The 24,996-nt window shown below is 24.8% G+C and overlaps 2 protein-coding genes across 2 annotated transcripts; one reads left to right on the forward strand and one right to left on the reverse strand.

The window, feature by feature from the left end:
• Positions 1-388: 388 nt before the first annotated feature.
• LOC105365758 (E3 ubiquitin-protein ligase MARCH8) lies at positions 389-10,158 on the forward strand. The gene is made up of 5 exons (XM_011503996.1): positions 389-573; positions 1,019-1,110; positions 8,019-8,199; positions 8,437-8,702; positions 9,808-10,158. The coding sequence occupies exons 1-5, from the start codon at positions 457-459 to the stop codon at positions 10,067-10,069; spliced, it is 918 nt and encodes a 305-aa protein (XP_011502298.1). The 5' UTR covers positions 389-456; the 3' UTR covers positions 10,070-10,158.
• A 7,863-nt stretch (positions 10,159-18,021) lies between these two features.
• On the reverse strand, positions 18,022-22,065 carry Snx1 (sorting nexin 1). The gene is made up of 7 exons (XM_011503997.1): positions 21,773-22,065; positions 21,086-21,334; positions 20,558-20,804; positions 20,318-20,482; positions 20,066-20,187; positions 19,679-19,978; positions 18,022-18,525 (listed from the first exon to the last, which is right to left on the reverse strand). Exons 1-7 carry the CDS (start codon positions 21,860-21,862, stop codon positions 18,178-18,180), a joined length of 1,521 nt encoding a protein of 506 aa, XP_011502299.1. The 5' UTR covers positions 21,863-22,065; the 3' UTR covers positions 18,022-18,177.
• Positions 22,066-24,996: the final 2,931 nt, after the last annotated feature.

Raw genomic sequence — 24,996 nt, forward strand, 5'->3', positions numbered from 1 at the left:
ATGAAGAATATGTACCCATTGCTTCATGTTTTTGGACATATACTAATTATGAAGTACTTCATATCTTTTTATATATAACTGTCTTCAAATTTATGAAAGAGGAAATGTAATATATTTGCTCTATTTTATGCCTAAAGACTAAACTAGAAGTTTATTAAACAATATTATATCCATAAGTCAAAGATTACAAAATATTTAAATTTTGTATTAATTTTTAATATACTTTCTAAATTAAAAAAAAAGGATAATATTAGTATAATTAATGTATATACATATATTGTATGTTTATTAGATATAGTATAAAATACTTTGGCATAACAAAATAATGGAAGTAATAATAATAAAAAAATATTTAATTAGATAGTTTTAGTACAGTAATTAGACAGGAAGTAATATGTAATAAAATAATTTTAAGTAAGAATCACATCAATATTTTTATTTCTTTGGCAAAAAATAATGCCACTTCATCAAATTAATGTCAATCCAAATGATTGGCAGACATCTCGGTCAATCAGTTCTATAAATGCATCCAATCCAAATTCTGTAGAACATATTCTGGAGTGGGCACCAAGGGTAAAGAATTTTATTAAAACTACAACATTTTTATAACTAAGAAGTGTTACTATTTATTGACTTCATCGCATTTTCTAGCATGTCTCAACATTAATTTAATCTTTGCAAATAGTACATTTAAATTATTAATTAAGTAACTTATCAAATGTTTCTGAAGCATAACATTATTTTTATAAATAAAATTATCTAAATATGATTCTTTTTCAATTAAGTACTTTATTAACTGAATTTATAAAATCATAAAATTATAACATTTTTTAAGATATTTATTTATTTATTATATGATTATTTATAATTTTGAAAGTAAAGATGTAATACAAGTGATAATCTTACCTAAATTTACTTTATATTTTATGGATTTATTATATCTTAGCAAATATAACTATTTGATGTTATTGTGTAAAACTAAAGATAAAACTAAAATTTTTTAATGTATATTTTATAGGAACCAGTATATGGTCCTATTGTTACAGTGATCTCAGATCACTGTCATTCATCAGTGACTACATTATCATCAAGTAATCATGATATTTGTCGGTAAGTAAGCTCAAAGTTTCAATTCTATATAGTTGAAATGCTAGTAGAATTTTTAATTTCAATTTAGAATCAGTGATTACAATCACTGATCAGTATTTACAATAAAAGTTCAAAGTTTTAAAATGAAAATTCATTTATATTTTTTAATGACATCAGAGGAAATGAGGAATTAGAAAAATCATGAAATAAAAAAATGGTACATTTTATTATATAAAAATTACATATAAATTCATATAGAAAATATAACCTTAGGTATTGAACATTTATAAAATAAGACACATATAGTTAAAAAAACCAAATTATCTATGCAGTAGTAGAGATTTTGCAATATATTTTTATGGATTTGTATTTATGATATAATTATAAATTTGCATATCAATATTGGTTATTAAAATTTTTGGGAAATATTTATATTAGTAGTAGTGAAAACTAAATATAAAATGTTTTTTAGATTTCAGGTTGTTATATATTATAAAATATGAACGAGGAATGTCATTTTTAAAATTATTCCAAAATTCACTGTTCAATTCTTATGAGTATATTAAAGATGTGGTCTTTTTAAGAAATATCTACACAGAAGTAGACACAATTTTATATATGTAACACTCTTCTTGAATTGTGACCCTTATATTAGTAATATAAAATATTATTAATTTGGTAAATCAAATAACACTAATAGATAACTATAAAAAATTTTGTTCAATATCAGGTCCATTATTACATATAACTCTTAAATAAAAATAAACTTTATTGAAATACAAATAATAAATATATATATAATTATTTATATTTATATTTTAAGAATACATACTTCTGCTATTTAGCAATATTCAATTCTTTATCTTTATCATAGCTATATTTACTTCCTAATTATTTGTCAACAAAAGAAAAGAAGAATGATTTGTGTTATTTCTGACAAGTAATATTTAAAATCATTTCCACGATAATTGTAACAATTTAATCATTCCAGCTAACCATACATGTATGAAAAAACATTTATATATACTAAATACATACATTAATATTTAAATATATATTTATATATAGGGTTCGTGTAGTTTTCAAAATATCAATATCTGTAACTTATTAATCACATATTAGAAACGAATTTTTTCATTTTGATAATATTTTATAGATATTTATATATGTAATAATATTACTAAGCATTTTATAATTTTTAAACATTATCATTTTTATACGTATTTGTATATTACTTTTTTTTATTCCTTCTTTAATTGTTCCAATGTTTCTGCTATATTTTCTTGAAATTTTAGTAAATTGATTTAATTATTTGATTTAATATCAACTTGTTTGGTGGTTTGAAAAGTATTGGCCATGATATAGATAGAAATAATTGTGTATAAATAAATAATTTAATAAAGCAATACAATTCTCACAAACATTTGTATGTAAATATAATTCCTCGATTTGTTTATATTTCATTTAGTTTTGCAATATAAATATTTTCTTAAATATTTATTTTTTAATTTAATTTGGCTGGTGTAACAATTTTTGCGCTTATGAAATCTTCTACAGTCTCACGTACATAATTAAAATATATTTTCTAAAAACTAAAAGATCTTTATAAACATTTTCTTTCTTTATAATTTCCAACTTTTTGAGTATTGGTGCAAGCCAATATATTTTTATTATATTATCATACACTTTTTCAAGATCAACATGTCGAAATCATCATTACCACGTTCAATAACAAAGAAGGAATTTATTCAATTTTCTTTTTTTATACACTGTTATTGTGTTGTTTATGAATTTCGTTTCTTGTTCTTAACTCTTTTAAATATTTTGAATTTCCTTGATTTTATATTCCAACTTTTAATTTGTATTATTTTTTAACCTTATTTTATCGGTTCATATTCCATTTTTAATTAATGTATTATTTGATGTATAATGAATAGGAATAATGCAGACATTTTTAGATACTTTTTAGTAAATAAAAGATTTTTTATGAATGAATCTGTGTTCGGGATTGGAGCGATTCGAAGAATTAAAAAAAACAAGCTCTAGGGCGCTTATTTATGTAAACATTGATTCTGTGAATTCTTGTATAGTCTATGCATTATTTTCTAGTGTCCTAGAATATTTCTGTATAGCAACATCGATTAAAAATTCTCGAACCTTGCATGGCAGCATCCTTCTGGACTTCTCAAACATTCTGGAGCTTAGTTTCTAACGTCATCAAGACTTTCGGCCTAGCGATAAGCCCAAGCACTGTTGCCAGCGTTGTTAGCTGCCACACGAATATTTAAGAGCAGCTGGCCACACACCTGGGCTCACTCTATCTTTATCTATTATTCAGTCATCAGTTATTGCTCACTGTATTTTTATCAATCATTCAGACATCAGTTATGGCTCACTGTATTTTTTCTCAATTATTATTCAAACTGCCATGAAACTCCGTCCTATAACAGTCTATCAGTTTTACTAATATACCAAACATACTTCAGTCAGACTCAGCAATAATAAAATCGTAAACCAACAGTGACGCCAAATAATTTATAACTGAGTTAAGTGTCACGGTTAAGCAGTCAAGAGTGGTGACTGTATTTCAAGAATAATTATTAAATACGAAGCGCACCACCTACACACACCACACGTGGGTAAGACATTGAGCCTCTGTATTTACCGTCACTGTATTCCGGTCTATTTTTGGTATAAAAGGCACTGAAAAATCACTGCGCTTGGAACTCTAAATCAAAAACTGAAAGTAAAAATTGAAACTTGAAGCGTGTGTATGTGCATTTGAAATTTAAACCTTGAAAATTAAAACATTAAAATTTGAAACGTGACACTTGTAATTGAAATTTGAAACATTAAAGTTGAAATTTAAAAACTGAAACTTGTAATTGAAATTTTACATTTGAAATGGGTGCCGTAGGCACTCGAAGAGTGAAAATTGAAACTTGAAAATTAAAACTTCTGTATTAAACGTCGTTGTATTCGGGGCCGTTCACTGGATTCCAGCACTAAGACGTTACTGTGATCGGAGCTGTATTCTGAAATAAAGGTCATACGTGGCACTATACAAGGAGTGTCAAGGATTTACATCCTTGCATTTCTCAGTGTAGGAATTTGCACCAAGCGCACTTCAACAAGAGGACCCGGAGCTTTACAACATTCACCTTGACCTGCAGTGAACGCTATCTCCACGTGAAATCACTCAGGAACAAAGACCCCACAAGGTCTCAACACAATCTTTGAATCATATTATTGTATAGTTTGCAAATAAATAAAGAGAAAAAATGCCAAGATACATTATGTCAGCCGAATGTAGGAAAATACACGTTAGCCGAATTAGGCACTGTTAGTTACAGTTAGGTGCAAGCGCGCCAGTCATTACAAGCATCATAGTTCCTATCAACTGGACACACGTTACTTGTGTCACAAGTGGAAGAAAAATCCTCAATACTGTAAGTATCCCATTGTTATTCCTTTCTTATACTACAGTACGAAAATAAATTGCCAACCACGAGAAGAAGAAAAGGGGAAGCAACAACTCCTAACATGCCGATCGCTCAAGGAAGGACTCGAAGAACCGATTATCAACACGCACACTTAACAAAAAACTACGTAGTGAATTAGATAAGTCAATAGGAAACGTGAAAAAACTTATCGCCAATGATCAGGCAGTCATGAGCAGCTTTGCCATCCTTGGACACATTTCACGGACATCGACGCAGATAACTATATATAATGAACGATGACAATTGGAAAGGTGAAAACAACAGCAACACGTTCAATAATTATAATCAAGGTATCGTTTTTAGAGTGAGACGTGGTATGCGTTTGTCAAGCAATCATGGCACACCGAATAATAGAGATTACAATATGATGAATAGAAGAGCTGGTAGAGGCAATGGTTATAATCAAATTTATAATTTGCTTAATAATTATCAGAATGGTTCCAGCAATAAAAAGCTATACTGACAATCATTGGTTGCCAGGTGACAATTGCAATGGGGCCTTAAGAACATTTGTAACAATATGAATCAAATCGAAGTTTTTCATAGGTATACAGGAGGATATGGAGATAAAGACATTCAATCTCAACATTTCCGTGGAAGATGAGGAATGTAGAATAATAATCAAGTCAGTGATTATTTCCTCTGCCAACGAGGACATGGTCGGTGCCGGCATAGGAGACTCTAACAAGGCAATACAAGAACACCAATCTCTTCTCCACCAACTCTTTTTCAATTGAACAACAGTAAAGGATGATGAAAGGTCGATATAAGATCTAATTATTGATGCAAGTAGCTTGTTAAGAAGGTTGCGTTTGTTAGACAGCACCACTCCATTGGATGCATAATCGTCTATCTAGTTTTGAAACAACTTGATAACAGATGATAACAGATAAAAGATGATGAAAAACTGAGTGGGAACGATCACTCAGTGACTTCATCTCCTATCCAAAATTTGCGCAATTAAAATCCTTGATGGTGCAAGTGACTGCACTAGACTATGCAGATGAACTTAAGGAGCCAAGGGGTCAAACCCAGTCTCAACTACCAATCTATAAACCGGTAAGGGTGTGTCAGTCCTTCATAAGGACTGACTACAAGAGCACTCACAACCAACCTATACTAGAAAAATGCAACAACTGACAGAAAGACCGTGCACTAACGGCATGTAAAAAATTTGAAGAATTGTGAATTAACGAATGGAAGGTCTTTGCAATGGAACGCCGTTTGTGTTTCAACTGTCTGAAGACCCACTTCTGGAGATTATGCACGAACTAACCATGTTGCCTGAATGATCAGAAACGGTACCACTCAATGTACACGAGGAATAATGCCTTACTTCAACAAATTGCAATTCATCATCTTCATCACACATAAAGTGACTAAACCGAGCAATCGTCAACTCACCCAGGCGAGGATTATTGGCAGCTCTATTGGCCACTGCCTTGGTTAAAGTGAAGGTATCATCAACCACACTACAATCTCATCTCCTAATCGACACTGGTTCGGAAATCACGCTCGTTACTGAGGATTTGGTAAGTAAGCTTAACATAACACGATAACAGTCTACCGTCCTTATGTATGGAATTGGTGGATCCTTATTAACTCAGGCACTAGGTGCTGTATCTCTCACTGTTCAATCAACTTATTCAACTTCATCAAGTCATTGACAATACTACTTCCGTTTTACAACTCATTGCGACGTATTTGGCCATACCTACAGAGCCCGATCCTAGCTGACCTAGAATATACTAAACCAAGACCAGTGGACAATGTCCTTGGAGCGGACCTATATGGGAGTTTTTAGTCTAATCCTAGACAATGTGATTCTATTAATAGTTAGTATGTTAATTATCAGATGTTCCTAAGCGATTATGTAGTAATATTTACCGTAATATTTTTTTTTAATACGATTGTAATAATACGCATAATAAATAATGATCTGTAAATAATTTACCATTTCCCATTATCTCTTTTTAAATTGATGCCATTGTATCAAATGTCTACGTTGATCATAAAATGTTCATTAATTTATTTTATTATTAAATCAATTTCTATTATATGCCGATAGCTGAAATATTACTAAACTAAAAACTTGTCTGATTGAATTAATTTATTCTTTCTAATGTTTTAATAAATTATTAATTCGAACAAAAGTATTGTTAATTTATATATGTATTCATAATTGTTATGACTGATTTATATCTTTTTTATCTTATTAATTGACATTTCTCATCAAGTACTTATATTTTAAGCAATCCTGTTTTTATTGCGATTGTTGGTTTTTTTCTTATCAAGTATATTTTTATTCTCCCACTGTAAAAGATAAGGCTTTAAATTTCATTATATTATAACTCATTTAAGCAATTACATTTTTAAATCATTTAATTTATTAATGTGCTTTACTGTATTTTTATGTTTTATTTTTAATTATCCTTTTGTTTAATAAATATAAAAATAAAGTACATATACAGACACACACATAATTACATAAAACAAAAAATTTTGTTTTTATATGCCATTTGCATAATTCTATAAATTAATATATATTTAAAAATGACTTTTAAAAATATATATTTTTTTATAATCACGTCTACATTACTATGCAATTATCGACAAAGATTAAACGATCGGTGCTTACTAATAATACAAAAAATGTTCAAAAATACTGAAATAACATTTATATTTATATTTAAATATTTAAAATATCAAATATTAGTATTTTTTAAGTATTTGAAAATGAAATTGTATTGAATTTACAATAATAATGATAAAACTTTATTTTATTATATATATAGTATGTGATACAATTAAAAATTTTAAATACCGTATATACAGCGCCTTCCTAATCGTTGAATAGAGTTCCAGAATGTTTTTAATAGTTTGATAATAACATTTTCTATGCATATTTTGTAATACACAAATTAAATATTATTATGTAAAATCTCTAATAAATTTAGTTATGAGCATTTTGGAATATTATAAATATGTTTCTAGATTAATGATAACATTTAAAACTTTTCAAATTCTTGAACAATTTTTAAAATATTATATATATATTATATAACACTAATAAAAATGTATGGAAAGTTTTATTACTTAACTGTTTCAAGCATTTACGTTATTTAGTTAATATTTTTTAATTTTTCAAATAAACATTAAACTTTTATTAGTTTCAAATTTTCTTAAAATCTAGGATTAAAAAATTTTAATTTCTTCTAATATGTTGTTATCAAACTAATATGTAAGTTATTAATAAATAATAGATCAATTACTAATTTTGTTATTGTATTGGTTAAAATGACTTTTTAATGATTGTCTCCAGTTTTCCACTTGTATCTAAATATACAGAAATTTGTTAGTATATACTTTAGTATATTTAATACGTATTAAATAGTAAAATACACTAATATATTTATTTGAATAAAGTATTTGCCATTGTGAGGGTGAAGTTGGTGCTCCTCTTCTAGCCCCTTGTTACTGCAGTGGAAGTCTTCGGTATGTGCACCAGGCTTGTCTTCGACAATGGATAAAGGCTTCTGATACAAGTTCTTGTGAATTATGTAAATTCACATTTATTATGCATACTAAGACAAAACCATTCTCTGAAGTAAATATCTTTCCTTTAATTCTTAAAATGAAATTATATAATTCTTAAATATTATTTAGTACAAAATATTTATTTATAAATTAAAATTATTTTTAAGATTTGTATTTTAAGTTTTTCAATAATTATGGTAAATTTACATTATATTAAATACCTATTTTACAATTAAATAAAAATACTTGTATATTTTAAACATTTTTCAAAAATTTTAAAATAAATATATTTTCTGTAATGTTATAGTGGGAAAAGTTGGAAATGCCAGAACGTGAAGTACGTAAATTATGGTTTGCAGTAACTTTTTATGTAGTTGCGGTACTTTGTGTTGCTTGGTCTTTGTATGTATTAGTAGAGCGAACCGTTGAAGAAGCTAGGACAGGATTTGTCGAATGGGGTTTCTGGATGAAAATTATTATTGTTGTAATAGGCAGTACAGGAGGGTTAGTATTTATGTATATTCAGTGTAAAACTTATATTATGCTGTGTCGACGATGGAAAACGTTCAATAGGTAAATAAAAATATTGAATTTAACAAAATTATTTTTAGTTTTACTTTAAACGTTTTATTGTATAACATCAAATATTTTTTTATACATTCCACACTTACACCTTTAATTTTTTAAGAATATACGTTCTTAAACTAGTTGATTCATACTTACACTTATTTTTATCATTTTCTCGTTAAAATTACCTTTTTTTATGTATATTAATTATTTTTAAAAAATTGAAAACCATAAATATAATTTGGAATACAGATAATTCAAAATGCTAAATGGAAAATAAATCCTTAATTAATATTATTTATCATCTGAATAATCTCTAATATAAAAAATTTCAGTAAATAATCTCAATGTTAAGTATAATGCTCTCTTTTAAACATTCGAGGAAGAAATTTATCAAGATTTATTTAAACATTAAAGTAGTTTTTAAATATTTCTCCTTTTTATTCATTTATAGTGGAGTTTACTGTAGAAAATAAGTTTTATATTTTATTATTTTTTATTCTAAGCAAAAAATAATTAAGTGTTTTATCATCATTATTCAAATTATGAAGATTCAAATATTTTAAAAATAAAATAAGAAATTGATCAATTTTTCTACATATTTCTATGTTGTATTGTTTTGTATTATAAGTCTCATATTTTACTCTTAACGTTATAATAGTAATTAATTCCGAAAAAAATTATGGTACTATATTTTTTAAATTATATTTAACTTTAGATTATTAATATAGGTTCCAACAATTTTTAAATAAAATATACAAGCCATCTTTCAAATATTTTATTAAATAACCAAATGTAACATTATATAAATGTTTTAATTAACGTAACATATATCTAACATATATGCAATAAACAACTGTATTATATATATATATATATATATAATACAGTTGTTTATTGCCAAAGAATGGACTCATTTTTATATTAGCAGCAGTCAAATTTGTTTACATTTCTCTTATACGATTTTAGGCTTAAATGTATTTTAATTTAAATTATATTTTTATTTAGGAGTAGATTATAAATGATTAATTTTCAATTTACATAAATTAAAAAAATAAAGTACATTAATAATAGTATGCAATAAGTAATTTTAATGTATAAATATTTTCAGAGTAATATTCATACAAAATGCTCCAGAAAAAGTGGTTTTTCCAACTTCACCAACAGAGTCACTTCGTGAAGCAACTGTATCTTTGAAAGATGGAACTGCCTCAATGTCAGAGCTGAATCGCAACCTTTTATCTCGATCCATTGAACCACCTTGCGCTTCCCGAACTATCAAACCAGACAGTGATTTGATTTCACAGAAACACGATACTCAACTCAAGCTCTATGTATTTGACAAGTTTTCTATATCAGAAGACAATTTGTAACTTATTTTTACAATAGAGAAACAGAGAATTCAGGAGCCTATGAATAAAATAGATGAGAAAACACGAAAGAGAACATAAATATTTAAAAATTGAAGTAATTACTTTAAATACAATTTTCTAAAGTTATTTCTTTTCGAAAAAACTCATTACTCAAATCCCATCTTTTAGTATTCTAAATTTTATGTGAAAAAAAATTAGTAATTTTTAATGAGTAAATTACAATTAAAAAATGAAATTTTAATAATGTAATAATATTCATTTTATTAAGAACGATAAGAAATTTCATTCGTTTTCAATTGTTTTTTGTACATACATAATTGTATCTGTGATGTTATTAAATCATTTTTACCGTATTTAAAATGATATAAATATAAACCATGTATTTAAATATATATAATGAAGGTCAATTGCTAAATTAATAAAATTATTATAAAATCGATATATTTCTTTTTTTGGTACGTTCAATGAACACTGTATTTATATAAAATATATTTAATGTAAAGAAATATACATATTATTAACGATAAAATTGCTAATATTCTAATTTTCTTTGTAATTTCATACAGTAATAAACTTAGACGAAATATATATATAATTAGAAATTATATACTAAATGCAAATTAATTTATTATAAAAAGTACTATATAAATCCGATTTTATTGAAACATGGAACTTTGATTTATCTATTGTGTATTAGAATAAATTATTATTCATATTAAACACGAGTTAAATACTTCCAAAGAAAATTGATGAAATGAATTCGTCATAAACTTTGGTGTTTTCAATATATTGCAACAGAAATTCTATCTTTAAATTTTAATATTGCTCTTATATTGAAATGAAATTAATTAAAAATTTAATGAAAATAATAATTATACTCCTTTTTAGACAATTTAATAGTAATATTTTAAAAAATGTATTTGCTTTACAGTAAGGTAAAATAAGATAACTATAATTCTTTATTCTAAATGTTATAATATTAATTAATATTAAAAATATTCTTTTCTTTAATCTTAAAATTCACATTTAATCTTAAACTATTCACTACATTACATTACATAACATACACAACTACATTACATATACTACACTACACACTACACTACAAAAATATTCACTACAAAATTGGCATAACTATTATAAAAGTACTAACTGAACCTAAAGATTAAAAATTGTAACTATATTTGTAGATATTATTAAACAGTTTAATTGTGTTCGGGATTGAAGCAGTTTAGCAGAATTTAAAATTGGGAAAGTTACAACCTATCGGACACTTATGTTTGTAAACACGATTCAGCGAATCCAGGAATTTTCCTACGCCTTAAATTCTAATATACGACAATATTTCCGCATAGCAACGCCGATGAAGCTTCTAGAACCTTCCAGAGCTTCGTTCTCTGACGTCAAGACGATTTTCGGTAGAGTAATAGGCATCGGCGCTGTTGTCGGCGTCGTAAGCTTCCACGCGAATATTTAAGAGCAACGCGCTACGCACCGGTCACTGTACTTTTAACATCCACTCAGTCGCAATGCACCTGGCTTACGGTGTAATTTACTATCTACTCAGTTATTAATTATAGCTCGCTGTAATTTTACAACTCGCTCACTCATCTGTTATTATTAATTAATGTACTTTAATCTATCTAGTATTAGTTATCAATTACGATTACGAATCTTAGCCGCAAGGCTGGCAATCGGCCTACAACATATACGTGCATTATTAACAGAATCAGCAATAAGAAGTTAGTAATTTAACAGTGATGCCATTGGAATTGTAATCAATAAAATGCGCGAGACAGGCAACCAAACAGCATACCGTGACGGTAGTTCATAAGGTACATCTTCTATATTATATGTACAAGCTAATATTGTACGCTCGAATCACGTTTCACATAAAGTCTACCAAGAAGGGTGGCAGCAACACGCTCTCTCAGTCTAACCAGCCTGGAGATTGTGCTTTCATCCAACTATAGTCAAGACAGGTGGAGCCACACGCTCCTTTAGGCCAACCAGGCCGGAGATCGTTTTTTGACCCAGCTACAGTCAAGACAGGTGGAGCAACACTCTCTCTCAGGCCAACCAGACCAGAGAACGTTCTTTCACCTTTCCATCTCAAATAATTCACTATAACTATCTATTATTAAATCCTTCCGTCCTCGAAGGACCTGTTTATCATTTATTATTTTTGCATGTGACTAACTCTCTAATACTCCCATACTTCCTTTGGAGTATGGTCGACTTACGTAAAAACTACCGCAGAGAATACCGTATTCTCTCCTATTAAGCATGCTTACTCTCCCTGCGAAGTCTTATTGATTACCATTACCATTACCATCACCATTACCATCTTCCCATGCTGATCCTTACAACATCAGCATAAACTCAATTTAGAAAACAAACAATTTTATTTTTATTAAATTTATTAAATTGATATATTTAAATATTTAGTATTTATTATAATACGATCTTTTATTGCAATTCTGTTGGTAACTTGCTAGAAAATATTAATTTTTAAAATTGTATTCATATTTAATCATAGAATATATAGTTGGTACATAGTAAGTTTTTAAACATATTAAATATTTGTTATTTTTTATTATTATTTGAATTCATTTATTATCTTTATAGCCAAATAAAGGTATGCTTTTCTATTGATGGTGTTTTTATCTGTTTAATAAATGAATAATATCCAAAAAAATTCAGATGACATTTTCGAATATAGAAAAATATTAAAACTATTTTTTATAGTTTGTATTTTTTGTATATATAATTGTTATACTTTGTAGTATTATGAAATATTAAGTCGCATCTCGACAATGTATGTTATGAGTTTTTATCGAGAATAATGACACAAACGTAGGAAAAAGATAAAATCAAAATTAAAGCATAAGTAGCAATTTCATTAAATAATATATTTATATTAACACGAAATTCACTTTTAAGAAAAAATAATTGGTTAACTTAACCATAGATAAAATAAAATATGTTCTAAACTTTTCAAAATAAAATTTAATATAAATTGTAAGAACTAAAAAAGTGGACTGTGAAAAATGTACGTTGTAAAATATTTTAATATACAATAATTAAAATAATAACATTGATGCTAAATAATCTATCTGTAATATAATCTGTCAAATCGATTATTAATATCTTTAAAAAAACAAAAGAAACACTCGATTTCATTCGAGTATAAAAACAGAATAGTATTTTGTAAATCGTGTAAATCAGTAAAAGATTAATTTGATCTTTATCAAGCTTCTTTAAGCTATCTTTAATATAAAACAAGCTGAAATTTGATTTAACACTGGTCATATGTCGCGTACCTATGTTCACTTTTCCTTTTTGTATATGTTACGCTGATTCTCAAAATTTTTCAGCAACTTAGAATAAAAATTCATCATTTAATATATCTTACTTCTCACTTTAGTTAATAGAATATTCAAAGACAAATGTTTTTTAATATTTTACATTGGTTCGAAATTGGAGCATTTTCCTTTCTCGGAAAGGTATAAGCCTCGAATTCTGTAAACAATTGATTCCGAATTATAGAATATTCTAAAGCTTTACTTTCGAACGTCCTATAATGTTTATCTGGCCTCCGCATAACAACGTCAGTTGGAATTCTCCACGTTCTAAAGAATTGCTTTCTCGGAGTTCTCAAAACTTCTTAAGATTTAGTCTCGAATGTCATAAGTAAGGTGCCGCATGGATATTTAAAGGAAACACACTACACTTAAGGGCTCGTTGTAATTCAACCAGTCAGTCTGTTTATCAGTCATTTACGCTATTCAGCCAAAGTTGACAGCCATAAGCTACTCACTCGGTTACGCTTTCTCAGTGAAGCTATTACAAGGAACACACGTTCAATTTTCAAGTGTGCAACAGTTTACAAGCAGTCAAGGGTGCTGACTTCATTACAAGAAAATATACGACTACAAAAAGCATGGTATCGAAGTATTCCTTATCACGAAGGTATGCCAGTAGTCTTTCTTCCAAGTAACTATTCATCACAGGATCAGGCAAAGGCAACGGTATAGCTGTGAGTAAAAATAGTTTTTAATTCGCCAAACGTCCTTTCAAGGAGTGTGGACTAACGCTATTAGAATTTCATTGCCACACGTCCTTTCAATGAGTGTGTGCATGTCTTTGCTAATCTTTACAACATTATCAGAGGCCATGTTGTTTACATTTCAAGGGGCATACTCCTTCCTAAGAAGTCTATTATCATCGTCATTTCCAGTAAACTTACAGCCTTAAGTTTTTTTTTTAATATATCTTAATAAATAATAAAGTAAATGTTTTTTTCTCTTTTTTATGCTTGAATTTGGAAGATCATATACTTTCAAAGATAATCGTAAATTGTACTGTACAATAGATAAAACAAATACTTTTTTATATTTACCTAATATTAAATAAAACAATATAAACCTTCAATTTTTTATATTTACAAATAATAATAATTTTTTGAACTTCTGACAGTCTGTCACTTTTACTCAAGCCAACATATTCCTTTAACTTACATCCTAAAGTTTTTATGCTGATACTTACAAAATAATAATTACAATATTTTTTTATGAAAAGATTCTTTCATACATTTAGTGTAAAGTATAAAATAAAGTGAACTAAGAACATATTGAGTATATTTAATTGGACCAAATAATTTTAGCAAATACGTATAGTTTAAGTAAAAAACTTTTTATCAAACGTACTCTATTAATAAGCTGTAATGTAATTTGAACTTATAGGATCTATTGAAAACCAAATTGTAAATAATTTCTGCAGTCTCTGATGATTTGTAAAAATAGTTGTTGAAAACCAGTGACACAAGTGATTCTTAATGCATGGATGTAAATCAACTAATTTATCAATGATAGAAATCAATGATAATAATAAAAGCATATAGTATATAAATCTGTGAAAATTTAAATTACACTTAAAAGTACATAGCTGATTTGAATATAAATTGATGAATATCAAGATAATTATGATATTATTGTATGACCATAAATTGCAAGAGACGCGTGTGTTAAGTATAAAAAGACTACACGTAAATAATAATTATAACGTCTATATACACTATTTTTTAATTTACCATTAATTTTGACATCTAAATAGACTATTTTTTAATTTAACATTTAGTTCGACATCTATATATACTATTTTTTAATTATTGATGTAAAATATCTGAAACATCAAATATGTATTACCTAAATATTATAATTTTATATTAAAATATGAATTTATCACTTTATTATATTATAACTATATTTGCATGTTTTAAAGATATATCAGGCATATTTTACAGTAATGATATTTTTAATATTTTAATCATTTATTTAAATTTCATATTAGTAATGTTCTAATATTGAAAAATGTATTATAGTTGTTTGAATTTGTACATTGTAAAGCTTAATTTAATAAAAAAATGTTATTTAATTGAATTATCATTTTCATTAGATTATAATACATTGTTTATGGAGATACATAATATATTATATAAATTTTTTAGTTATTGTAGTTATTCATGAAGCAATGATGTAATAGTAAATGTTTCCTACGTCTATCACATTTAATTCCATATATTAGGAAGATCTTATTTAATAGAAAAATATGTGTTTATCTACATACGAGTATATATATATATATATATAATAAAACTAAAATACTTTTTTTAGGAAAAGCTTTATTAGTAGGAAAATACTTCTGTGTCTAATTTATTTATTATATATGACTATTATTTTAATTATTAATAATCCTAAAATCGTATGAATAAATAACAAAATGAATAAATTTTAGTAACAATCAGATTATTGAATTATATACAGCGTATTTAAAAAATGTTATTATCTAACATTTTTTACATATTAGTAAAGAAATATTTTTAGGATTATCAAGAATTTATAAGTTCCATGTTAAATGTTAAATATAATGAGATTTTGATAAAATATAAAATTGCAAGTACTTATCATCCAATAAGATTAAGTAAAAAGTATCAAAATTTATGTTATTTTATAAATATTCAAATCTTGTAAATAACGAAAAAGATTTAGTACAAACTTCACAAATTTTTTGAACATCGATAAATAAATGTTATTACTTATAACTTAAAATAATAACTTAATTATAACTATAAAATAAAAACCAATATATTATATTATAAAGGATTTAACAATACCATTTATTATTGGATACATAGATTGTAATTTCCTTTACATTCATTTGTATGTCGAATTTCTAAAAATTATTTTATAAATAAAAAAACAAATAAAATATTCAGTTTAAAATTTAAAACATTAAAAGTTAGATAATAAATATTAATATAACCGTATTGTCAAAAAGGCAGCCAACCTCCAAGCAGAATTTGTTAAAATGCATATAGGTAGTTAAGGTACTCATGAAGTGAAAAATGTGGAATAAAAAAGGATAAAAAACAATTTTAGGCTTTTTAAGAATGGTGTATCATAAAAAGAAAATACAAAATAAATAATTAAAAATTAATTGTAAGACTTTTATCAATAGGTTTTTAGCCATAAAATAGTGTCGATAGTAAACTTTGATTGGGAATCTTTCACTACTTCATCGCTAATAATAGTGAATTTATGCAAAACAAAATTAAATTGAAAAACCGTTACTAATAAAATATGAAAACAGTTTTTGATTAAAAGTATTCAAATCTTCGCTGGTATATCCTTTTTATAGTTTTTTTATTTTCATTTATCGACTCTATATATCTCGCATTTCATAATTCCTTTCGCTTATGTTGGTAATTATTCGAGTCGCCATGTAATTAAATTTAGTTACAAACTTAGTTAAATGTTATTCGTTTATGTACTGAATAAATTTGAAGTTTAATATTGGTAGAAATATTATTTTAAAATTAAATTTTTATCTTAATTACACATTCTCTTAATGCTAGTTTATCACTTTTAATTCTTCTTTCTATTTCGATTTATACCATTACTTATTTCCTTAAAAATAATATTCTTTACATGAAAATAAAGTCATTCTGAGATTTATTTTTATATATACTATTAGAATGTACATATTTCATAAATATTAATAGTAATTCTGAGTCCTTGATTTGATCCATTACACACAGTGTAAATGAATAAAAATATTTCTAAATTCTAACTGGTCTATTTCTGCGCACCAGTTTTACACATTACAGAATTAATAAATAGCAGAGGAGTACATTAAAAATATTTGTTACTTGTTAATTAATGTATAAATCTTCTCCTCCAAATATATATATTTCATTTTCTAATTATTTAAATTAATGTGATTATAATTAATAAATTTATGAACTTGTTTAAGTATCATTTCAATTATATTTAACATTTAAACTTTTATAAAAGTTTAAATGCATTTGCTACTGTATTTCGCTTATTTAAGATTTTAGTAAAAATTAGTATATTTTAATAATTGTTTAATAGAAGAATAGATATATAAACAATATATAAGCAATATTTATTTTATTTAAAATATTTAAACAATTCAATTTTAATACATAATCTGTTCATTATTATATAATTAAATTATTTATTAACTAATATAACCATATAAATATTAAACAAAAAATGTAGAATAAATTTCTTATTAAATATTTTATTAAAAATGTTATTTTCGTAATAAATTATTGATTTTATTTTTACAATGTTTTAAAATTAAATATACAAGTTTTTAAACTATCTTACTTTATTTAGAAGTTATGAAAATTACAGAAATTTATTTTTCATATGTACAGTGTAGAACTAAATAAATAAATCATTCAAATACATTTTCAAATATGAAAAATTCTTCAACAATTCTAACTAAAAACTTACTGAACATATTCATTACTAAATTCTCTTAAGTGTACATATGTATAACTTTCAGAAAAACAAAATACATCATGAATAAAAATTAGTATACACACAATACATCACAAAATAAAAAAATGACAGAATCAATTTTTAAAAAGGTTAAATCTTGCTATAACATGTTAAATATAATATTTTGATAATTTAAAAAGTGCTATTAGCATAAATTCACAATGAATTACTTTTTTTATTTTCTCTTGTTTTCATGTACTTACAGTCCAGTGTAGTTTATAATGTTTATATATTTGCTTAGGCAATGGTCTTCGCTTCAGAGAGAAAACTCTCCCAGTGCTTGATAAGCTGATATTGATGCTGCAGCATCATTTGAAGATATTGTATAAGTTGTTTCTTAAAATCTTGTATTCGTATTATTTCGAAACGTTCCACCTCTATTCTTATCATTTTTGAAATATTGTTGAATTCTTCCTGACCTCTATCAACTTTTGCTTCCCACTCAATGACTTCAGTGGCCACTTGACTAGTTTTCTCTGAGCGACTGGACTGTTCAATACGTGCTTTTTGTTCACGCTTCTTATTTAACATAATTTGTGCATGTTGCCAGTTCTGGAAAACTTTCACTCGTTCATGAAAAACATCCTAATAAATGTAAACAATTGTTTTAAAATATTTTTCATAGTATAAAAGAAATAGTATAAAAGAATCAAAATGACTGAACAGTCCATAACTTATTTCAATATATTAACTTGTACATTGTTATGTATACATATATATAATTAAAAAAATTTACATGTATCTTTCAATAGTAGTATATTTTATCTTATTTTTCTGATATAATTTAGGGCATTAAATTTATTTTAAAGGCAGGTTATATAAAATTCTTAGAATTTTATATTTATTTAAATATATAAACAAAATTGTAATGAAAATATTTTATGTTATTATCTTACTTTTATTTAAATAAATATATATATTTTTTTAATTAATAAAAATTATCAACTGAGAAAAATACATATCTGTGGTTTTAAATAAAATATTTGTTTTCAATTATTAATTCTTTCAAAGTGTAAAATTAATTAATTCATTAAAATAAAAAATATGTCTAAATAAATTAAGCTATATTTATATAATTTAATTCACAAAATATACAAATATATATATTTTTTAAACATTTTTAATATATCTTATCAGCACTTCTAAATATATGCTGAAATTAATAAGAAAGAAAATAATAAGAAATAAAATATTTTTCAATAACTTGAAAAAATCACTATTATTATTAGATAAAAGTAATGAAGATCACAAAAAAATAAACATTTCGTCAATGAATCCAGATTTTAGTTTTTGCCATACATATATTTTTAATTGTACTTCTAATATCATATCCTTTTTTATATTTTTTATTTACGTTATTCAATTAATAATTAAAAAAAAATATATATATATATGTATATATATATAGATATGAGTTCTGACATTAAGAAGAGAAATTTATTATTCTTATTTATTGTGTTATTCCCAAAGAAGTTAGTTTAAATATTGAAAACTTTGATCAATAACCAAATACTTAACAATCATAGATGCTAATTTTTTAAACAAAATTACGTAAAATAAAAGAGAACTTAAAAAAAATGGTCAAGTTTGCATCTTGGCCTTTTAGTTTGCAAAGGGATTTTCTTAATTGTAGCACAATATTGACTACCTAATCTATATTATGTATGTAAGACCAAGCAACATATTTTATTTTACAGTTGTATATTTATTTATCAGACATTGATACAAGTGGATTTACCTTAATTGCTCCAATTAGAGCTACGTAATCACGTATTATTTCACCAAATTGATAAAGATCACTATTTCCTTGGGCTTTTCTAACTATTTCAATTTTTTCCAATGTTTCAGCTAATTGTGCCAAAGCTCTGCCGAGAGAAGCTCCAGGCTCACCATGTCCCAGAACTGCTATAGATCGAGCTGTAGAACCTGTACAAATTGCTAATTCCTTTCTTTGATTTGTTAAGGTTTCTACTGATTCATGTAAGCTACGAAGTTGAATATCAAGAGAGTCAATGTGATTAACCATTTCTTCAAACCACTGAAATAATAAAACTTTCATAAAATTAAACGTTAAAAACTATTTTATTGCTTATAATTTTGAAATACTGTAGAAATTAAATCTTACAGTATCATTTTCATCCATTTTATAAGTAATCTTATTTACAGTTTCTCCAACTTTATTGAATAGTCTCATCATTGCAGCACCGCTTAAAGCACACGTATTAGTAGCCTTAGGTAATTCTATATCTGAAAATTCATGTCTATTGTAAAATACTTTATACTAATCTTTACTTTATTTAATTTTATTTTTTCAGATATGGAGTACTTAAAACCAAAATTAAGCAATATAATAATGTTTATAAGAAAATAAGATTACCTGCTTCTAAAAATTCTTTAAAATCAGGATCTAATCGAAAGATATTATGAGCTGCAAGTCTATTTAAAAATCTTTCTAATGCAGCTCTACGTCGCTCAAGGAATTCTGAAGAACCGTAGTTTTGTTCTTGACATTTTTCTCCTGACATTTTTATTTTAGTTGTACCTAAAAGTATATAATAAAAGTTTATATAATTAGTTTGTAATAATGTTAATTTAATTATAAAATAATAATTTTAACCAATAACACTTTTTTCAGGAGCAGGAGGTATAATTCTACCATTGCGTAAATACTTTTCTGTAAGTTTATCATGTAAACCAAGAAAATCACTGAAGCGTCTATTTACACCAAAACAACTTCTTTTATATATTTGTATGTTAGTCTTGGTTTCAACTTTATAAGCAACATATGCTCCAATTCCATCACCTACTTTCTGTGGTGAAGCAACAATAATTTCAATAAAAATATCTGGATATTCATTTGATACCTAAAAAATTTTTAAAATACTTATCTAAATATATATGTTTAATCTGTAACAAATTAATATATAAAAATAAAGTTTTGTTAACAATTTATTATTAATATAATCTATATATAAAAATAAAATTTTGTTACAAATAATTTTGTTTATATAAAATATTATATATAATTATTTATATTTCATTTTATTTATCAACATTCTAAATTAAAATTTTGTTTATAAAATAAGATATAAATTGTTAAAAATATTTTAATAAAATTAGGAAATTAGTATTACAAATAAAATACCTCATCCACTATTTCAGCTTTTATATTATTAGATATTAAATTATCACTAATTGGAACGTCATGTAAATCATCAATATCAATATTCATTGGATCTAGAATAGGAATAACTAAATCTGAAAGATCAGCAGGATTTGAATGAATTGAAATAGAATTATTTGATACAGTATCTCTCAATGATAATTTTGGTAGTTCTGCATAAATAGTTGATTCACCATTATATGATGAAGTATTTTCTTGAGCATTATGTTCCTAAATGTAAGTTATTAAAATTAAGTATATAGGTTTATGTAATGAATAGTTTGAATAATTTTATATTATACTTCTTAATTCTAACATTTTATATAAGTTATAGTTTATGTATATATATTTTTAAATAAAACATTCCTTTATAAAACAATTATGAATAATGATTTATTCTTATGATTTTGTAAATATTATAAGAATAGACATTGCTTATTAATCAAAATCTTTGGATAAAAGCATTTTAATTTTTACTTTTATACAATTATGAACCTAGTATGATTTAAGTACAAATATTAAAATGTTTGAATTAATATAAGAAATATTTTAATAAATCACTTACAAGGTAATCAAATTTATAAAAATGGAATATCTTATCAAATTCTCTTTTACAAAGTTAACACGTAAATTTTGGTATTAATAAAAACTGTTGATCTTACGTATTACCTGGATTGCAGAAGCAAATACATTATCATCATCTATATCATTTTTCGTACCATCGTTGCTAAGGGGCGGAAATTCGTTATTGTCAGCCATTTTTACTAAGCTGTCAAACCTAATTTTCTTTTTCGCCTTATCTCGTTTCCGAGTACAACACTATTATTATAAAGATTTACCTATTAATAATGACAATAATCAGCAAATAAAAACAAATCTTCCGATTGAAGTTACAAATTATGATGTTATTTGAGGTATTGAATACCATTGTACATGAATAATATATATTTTTTTAGTATCTGAATAAAATTATATTTTACAGATACTTACTTATTTCATAGAATTTGCAATTTTTTATTTAAGTATATATTTTATACTTAATGTATAATAAGTTTTTTGAAAACTTCTGTTTATATTAATAAAAATTCCAAAAAAACTAAGTAAGAGATAAAAACTACCCATCTGTTGATATGAAAAACAAGCTATCCTTGCAACGGTGTTTTAATATGGTAATGGCGCATTCACAAAAGATCGACACAAAATATTTTTTTGCATAAAAGACTTGTCACATGGATTCGCGTTGATATTATCGTTTATGTGATATACGAGTATAATGAAACATATTTATTTGTATTTATATATCTGCATTTTGCGCTTTAGCAGGTTCAGATTTGCAATTAACTAACGTATTATATTAATGCTGACCTAAAATTAAATTGCAATAATTAACAAAGTAATTGTCTAGTGTCGCTTAACGATATGATTGACGAGTTGAACGAGGAATCAGGGATCGAATTCATCGAAAAAAGTCAGAATTTTCAACTCTTAACAATACTTTAATAGTTGGTTAGTGTATCTTCTATTATTTACAATGTTCACACTTGATCCACAAATGGGTCAATTTATTTGTAAGTATATTTTCACTTTTTTTTAAAAGCAATTGTACTTATATTTAAATTGCATTAATATATTGTAAATGAAGAATTTTTAATAAAAAAATTAATTAACCATTTAAATAATAATGTATCTTTTCAATTCTAAAGTTAAAAACTATTAAAAAAATAAATGATATACTCATTTCTGTATTTAAATATATTAGTTTCAAAATTATTTATTTTATTTTACTGTATTTATCTATTCAAAATGAAATAATTACATTAGATATTAATCTACATGATCTAATTATTGTAAATATTTTAGTTTTAGCAAATTTTATCATTAAATATTTAAAGTTTAATTTAATGTAAAATATATTTATACTATTTTGATATTATCTAATTTTTAAATATTTTATGTATTATCAAAAATTATTCCAATGAAATTAAAAAATTTTTTACATAAATTTAAAATCCTAAAATATAATTTTAATATATTTAAAAAAATATATTAAAAAATTATCCACTTATGAGTCATGTTAATTTATATATTTCAAATTTGAGTGGAGACGAAGTAATAGTAGCAATTGACAAAAAATCTAAAATAGCTCGTATAAGTGAAGCTTTCCAATATGTTTTTGTAAATGCCACTGATAGTGAGTATAAGTAATAACACTACAATAAGTATTTTTTACACAAAATTTCAATATCTGTAAATTGAAAAAAATAATAAAGTATAACATAAAAAGATATAACAGATTAAAATTTACTTAAAAATTGTAGTTTACTTTTCCGGTTAATTATTTAAAAACAAATAAAAAATAGTTTGTTCAAACTTACAACATAAAAATCATCCATAAGTATGGTATATAAATAAAATATATATAATCAGTTAATTTAATTACAGTATATTTTTTAACAATTTAATTTTTAAAGAAATAACTTTATAAAGTTTTATAATTTTAATTTAACCTTGTATAAAATCTTAATAAGAAAAATTATTTAAACTGAAAACTAAATTAATACATAACAAATTTTTAAAGTAATTTTATAATTCTAGTACATTAAATTTCTCTATAATTTTTAGATTTTATTCAATATCTTAAGTTTGACCTTATTGTAAAATCAATTCAAATAAGTTATTTTTCATCCTAAAAAATTGTTTTATTATTTATATTATACTGTAGGTAAACATATACATTAATTTTAATAATCAATTCAATGAATTAATAATTTTTTTACAAAATAGTGGAAGTAAAATTGAAACAACATTTGATGAGATTGAGCCAATTGGCTTTGCTGCAGGAGTCAAAGCAGCTCGAGAAAAAATAACTGTTACACGAAACAATTTTATTCCAAATAGTATTCTAATTATATAAAAAATTTCTTATTAGAAGTTAATCAAGAAAAATGGTGACTTGGGAGTAATTATTCTTGAAGATCACAAGACATTTAAATTTACAAATTTTTACACAAATGACTTGTGTATATAGTAAAATTATTTAAATATCAATAATCAATATAATAATCAATAATAACAAAACACCAAAAATCAATACCAGATATTATTCTAACGATAACCATTGGTAATTTTATAGCTTCTAATTTGCAGGTAAAATTTATTTTTAATGAATTTCTATGCAGTCAATATTAATAAAAATTTCAAATTGAAAATATCCTTTTGTAAAATAAAAAAATTAAATATAAAATATTTTATGACAGCAGTATTATCATTTAGTATGTATACAAAAATGGATTTAATTATATTTGTTGACTTTATTAACTTTATAGATAAATGAATAGCAATTTTTTAGGTTTCACATACTGAATGGTATAGTAAATTAACTAGAATATACAAGATATCTTTTTGGCTGCTGAATCACTAGCAGGGATATATTAAAGTACCATCAATTCGATTTAATAAACATCTATTATTGTTCCATAAATTTAAAAATTTTTTAATTTATTATTAAATATTTTGCTTTTTAAAGATGAATATCATAATTATAATTTTGAAATTAAAATAATAATGTAAATAATTCATATATTACAAGATCATGTTTTTCAAACTATGAAGATACATTTATTTAAAAGTTCTGAAGTCTGAAACTCAAAGTAAGTTAATTATGTAGCTGCCTTAGAAATTTTTTTTAAAAGAACATTAATTTTCAATATTACCTTTAATTATATGAGTTTATTAAAAACATTATTTAAACCACTTATTTTGACTTTTTTTCATATATAATATTAAATATTCGTTCAAAAATCAAAAACAATTTTTATCACAATTGATAGAAACGTCTATTTTATTCAATCAAAAAGGAAAAACGTAAAAGGACAATAGGGTAAATAGTAACA

Source organism: Ceratosolen solmsi, unplaced genomic scaffold, assembly GCF_000503995.2.
Source record: "Ceratosolen solmsi marchali unplaced genomic scaffold, CerSol_1.0 scaffold26, whole genome shotgun sequence".
NCBI lineage: Eukaryota > Metazoa > Arthropoda > Insecta > Hymenoptera > Agaonidae > Ceratosolen > Ceratosolen solmsi.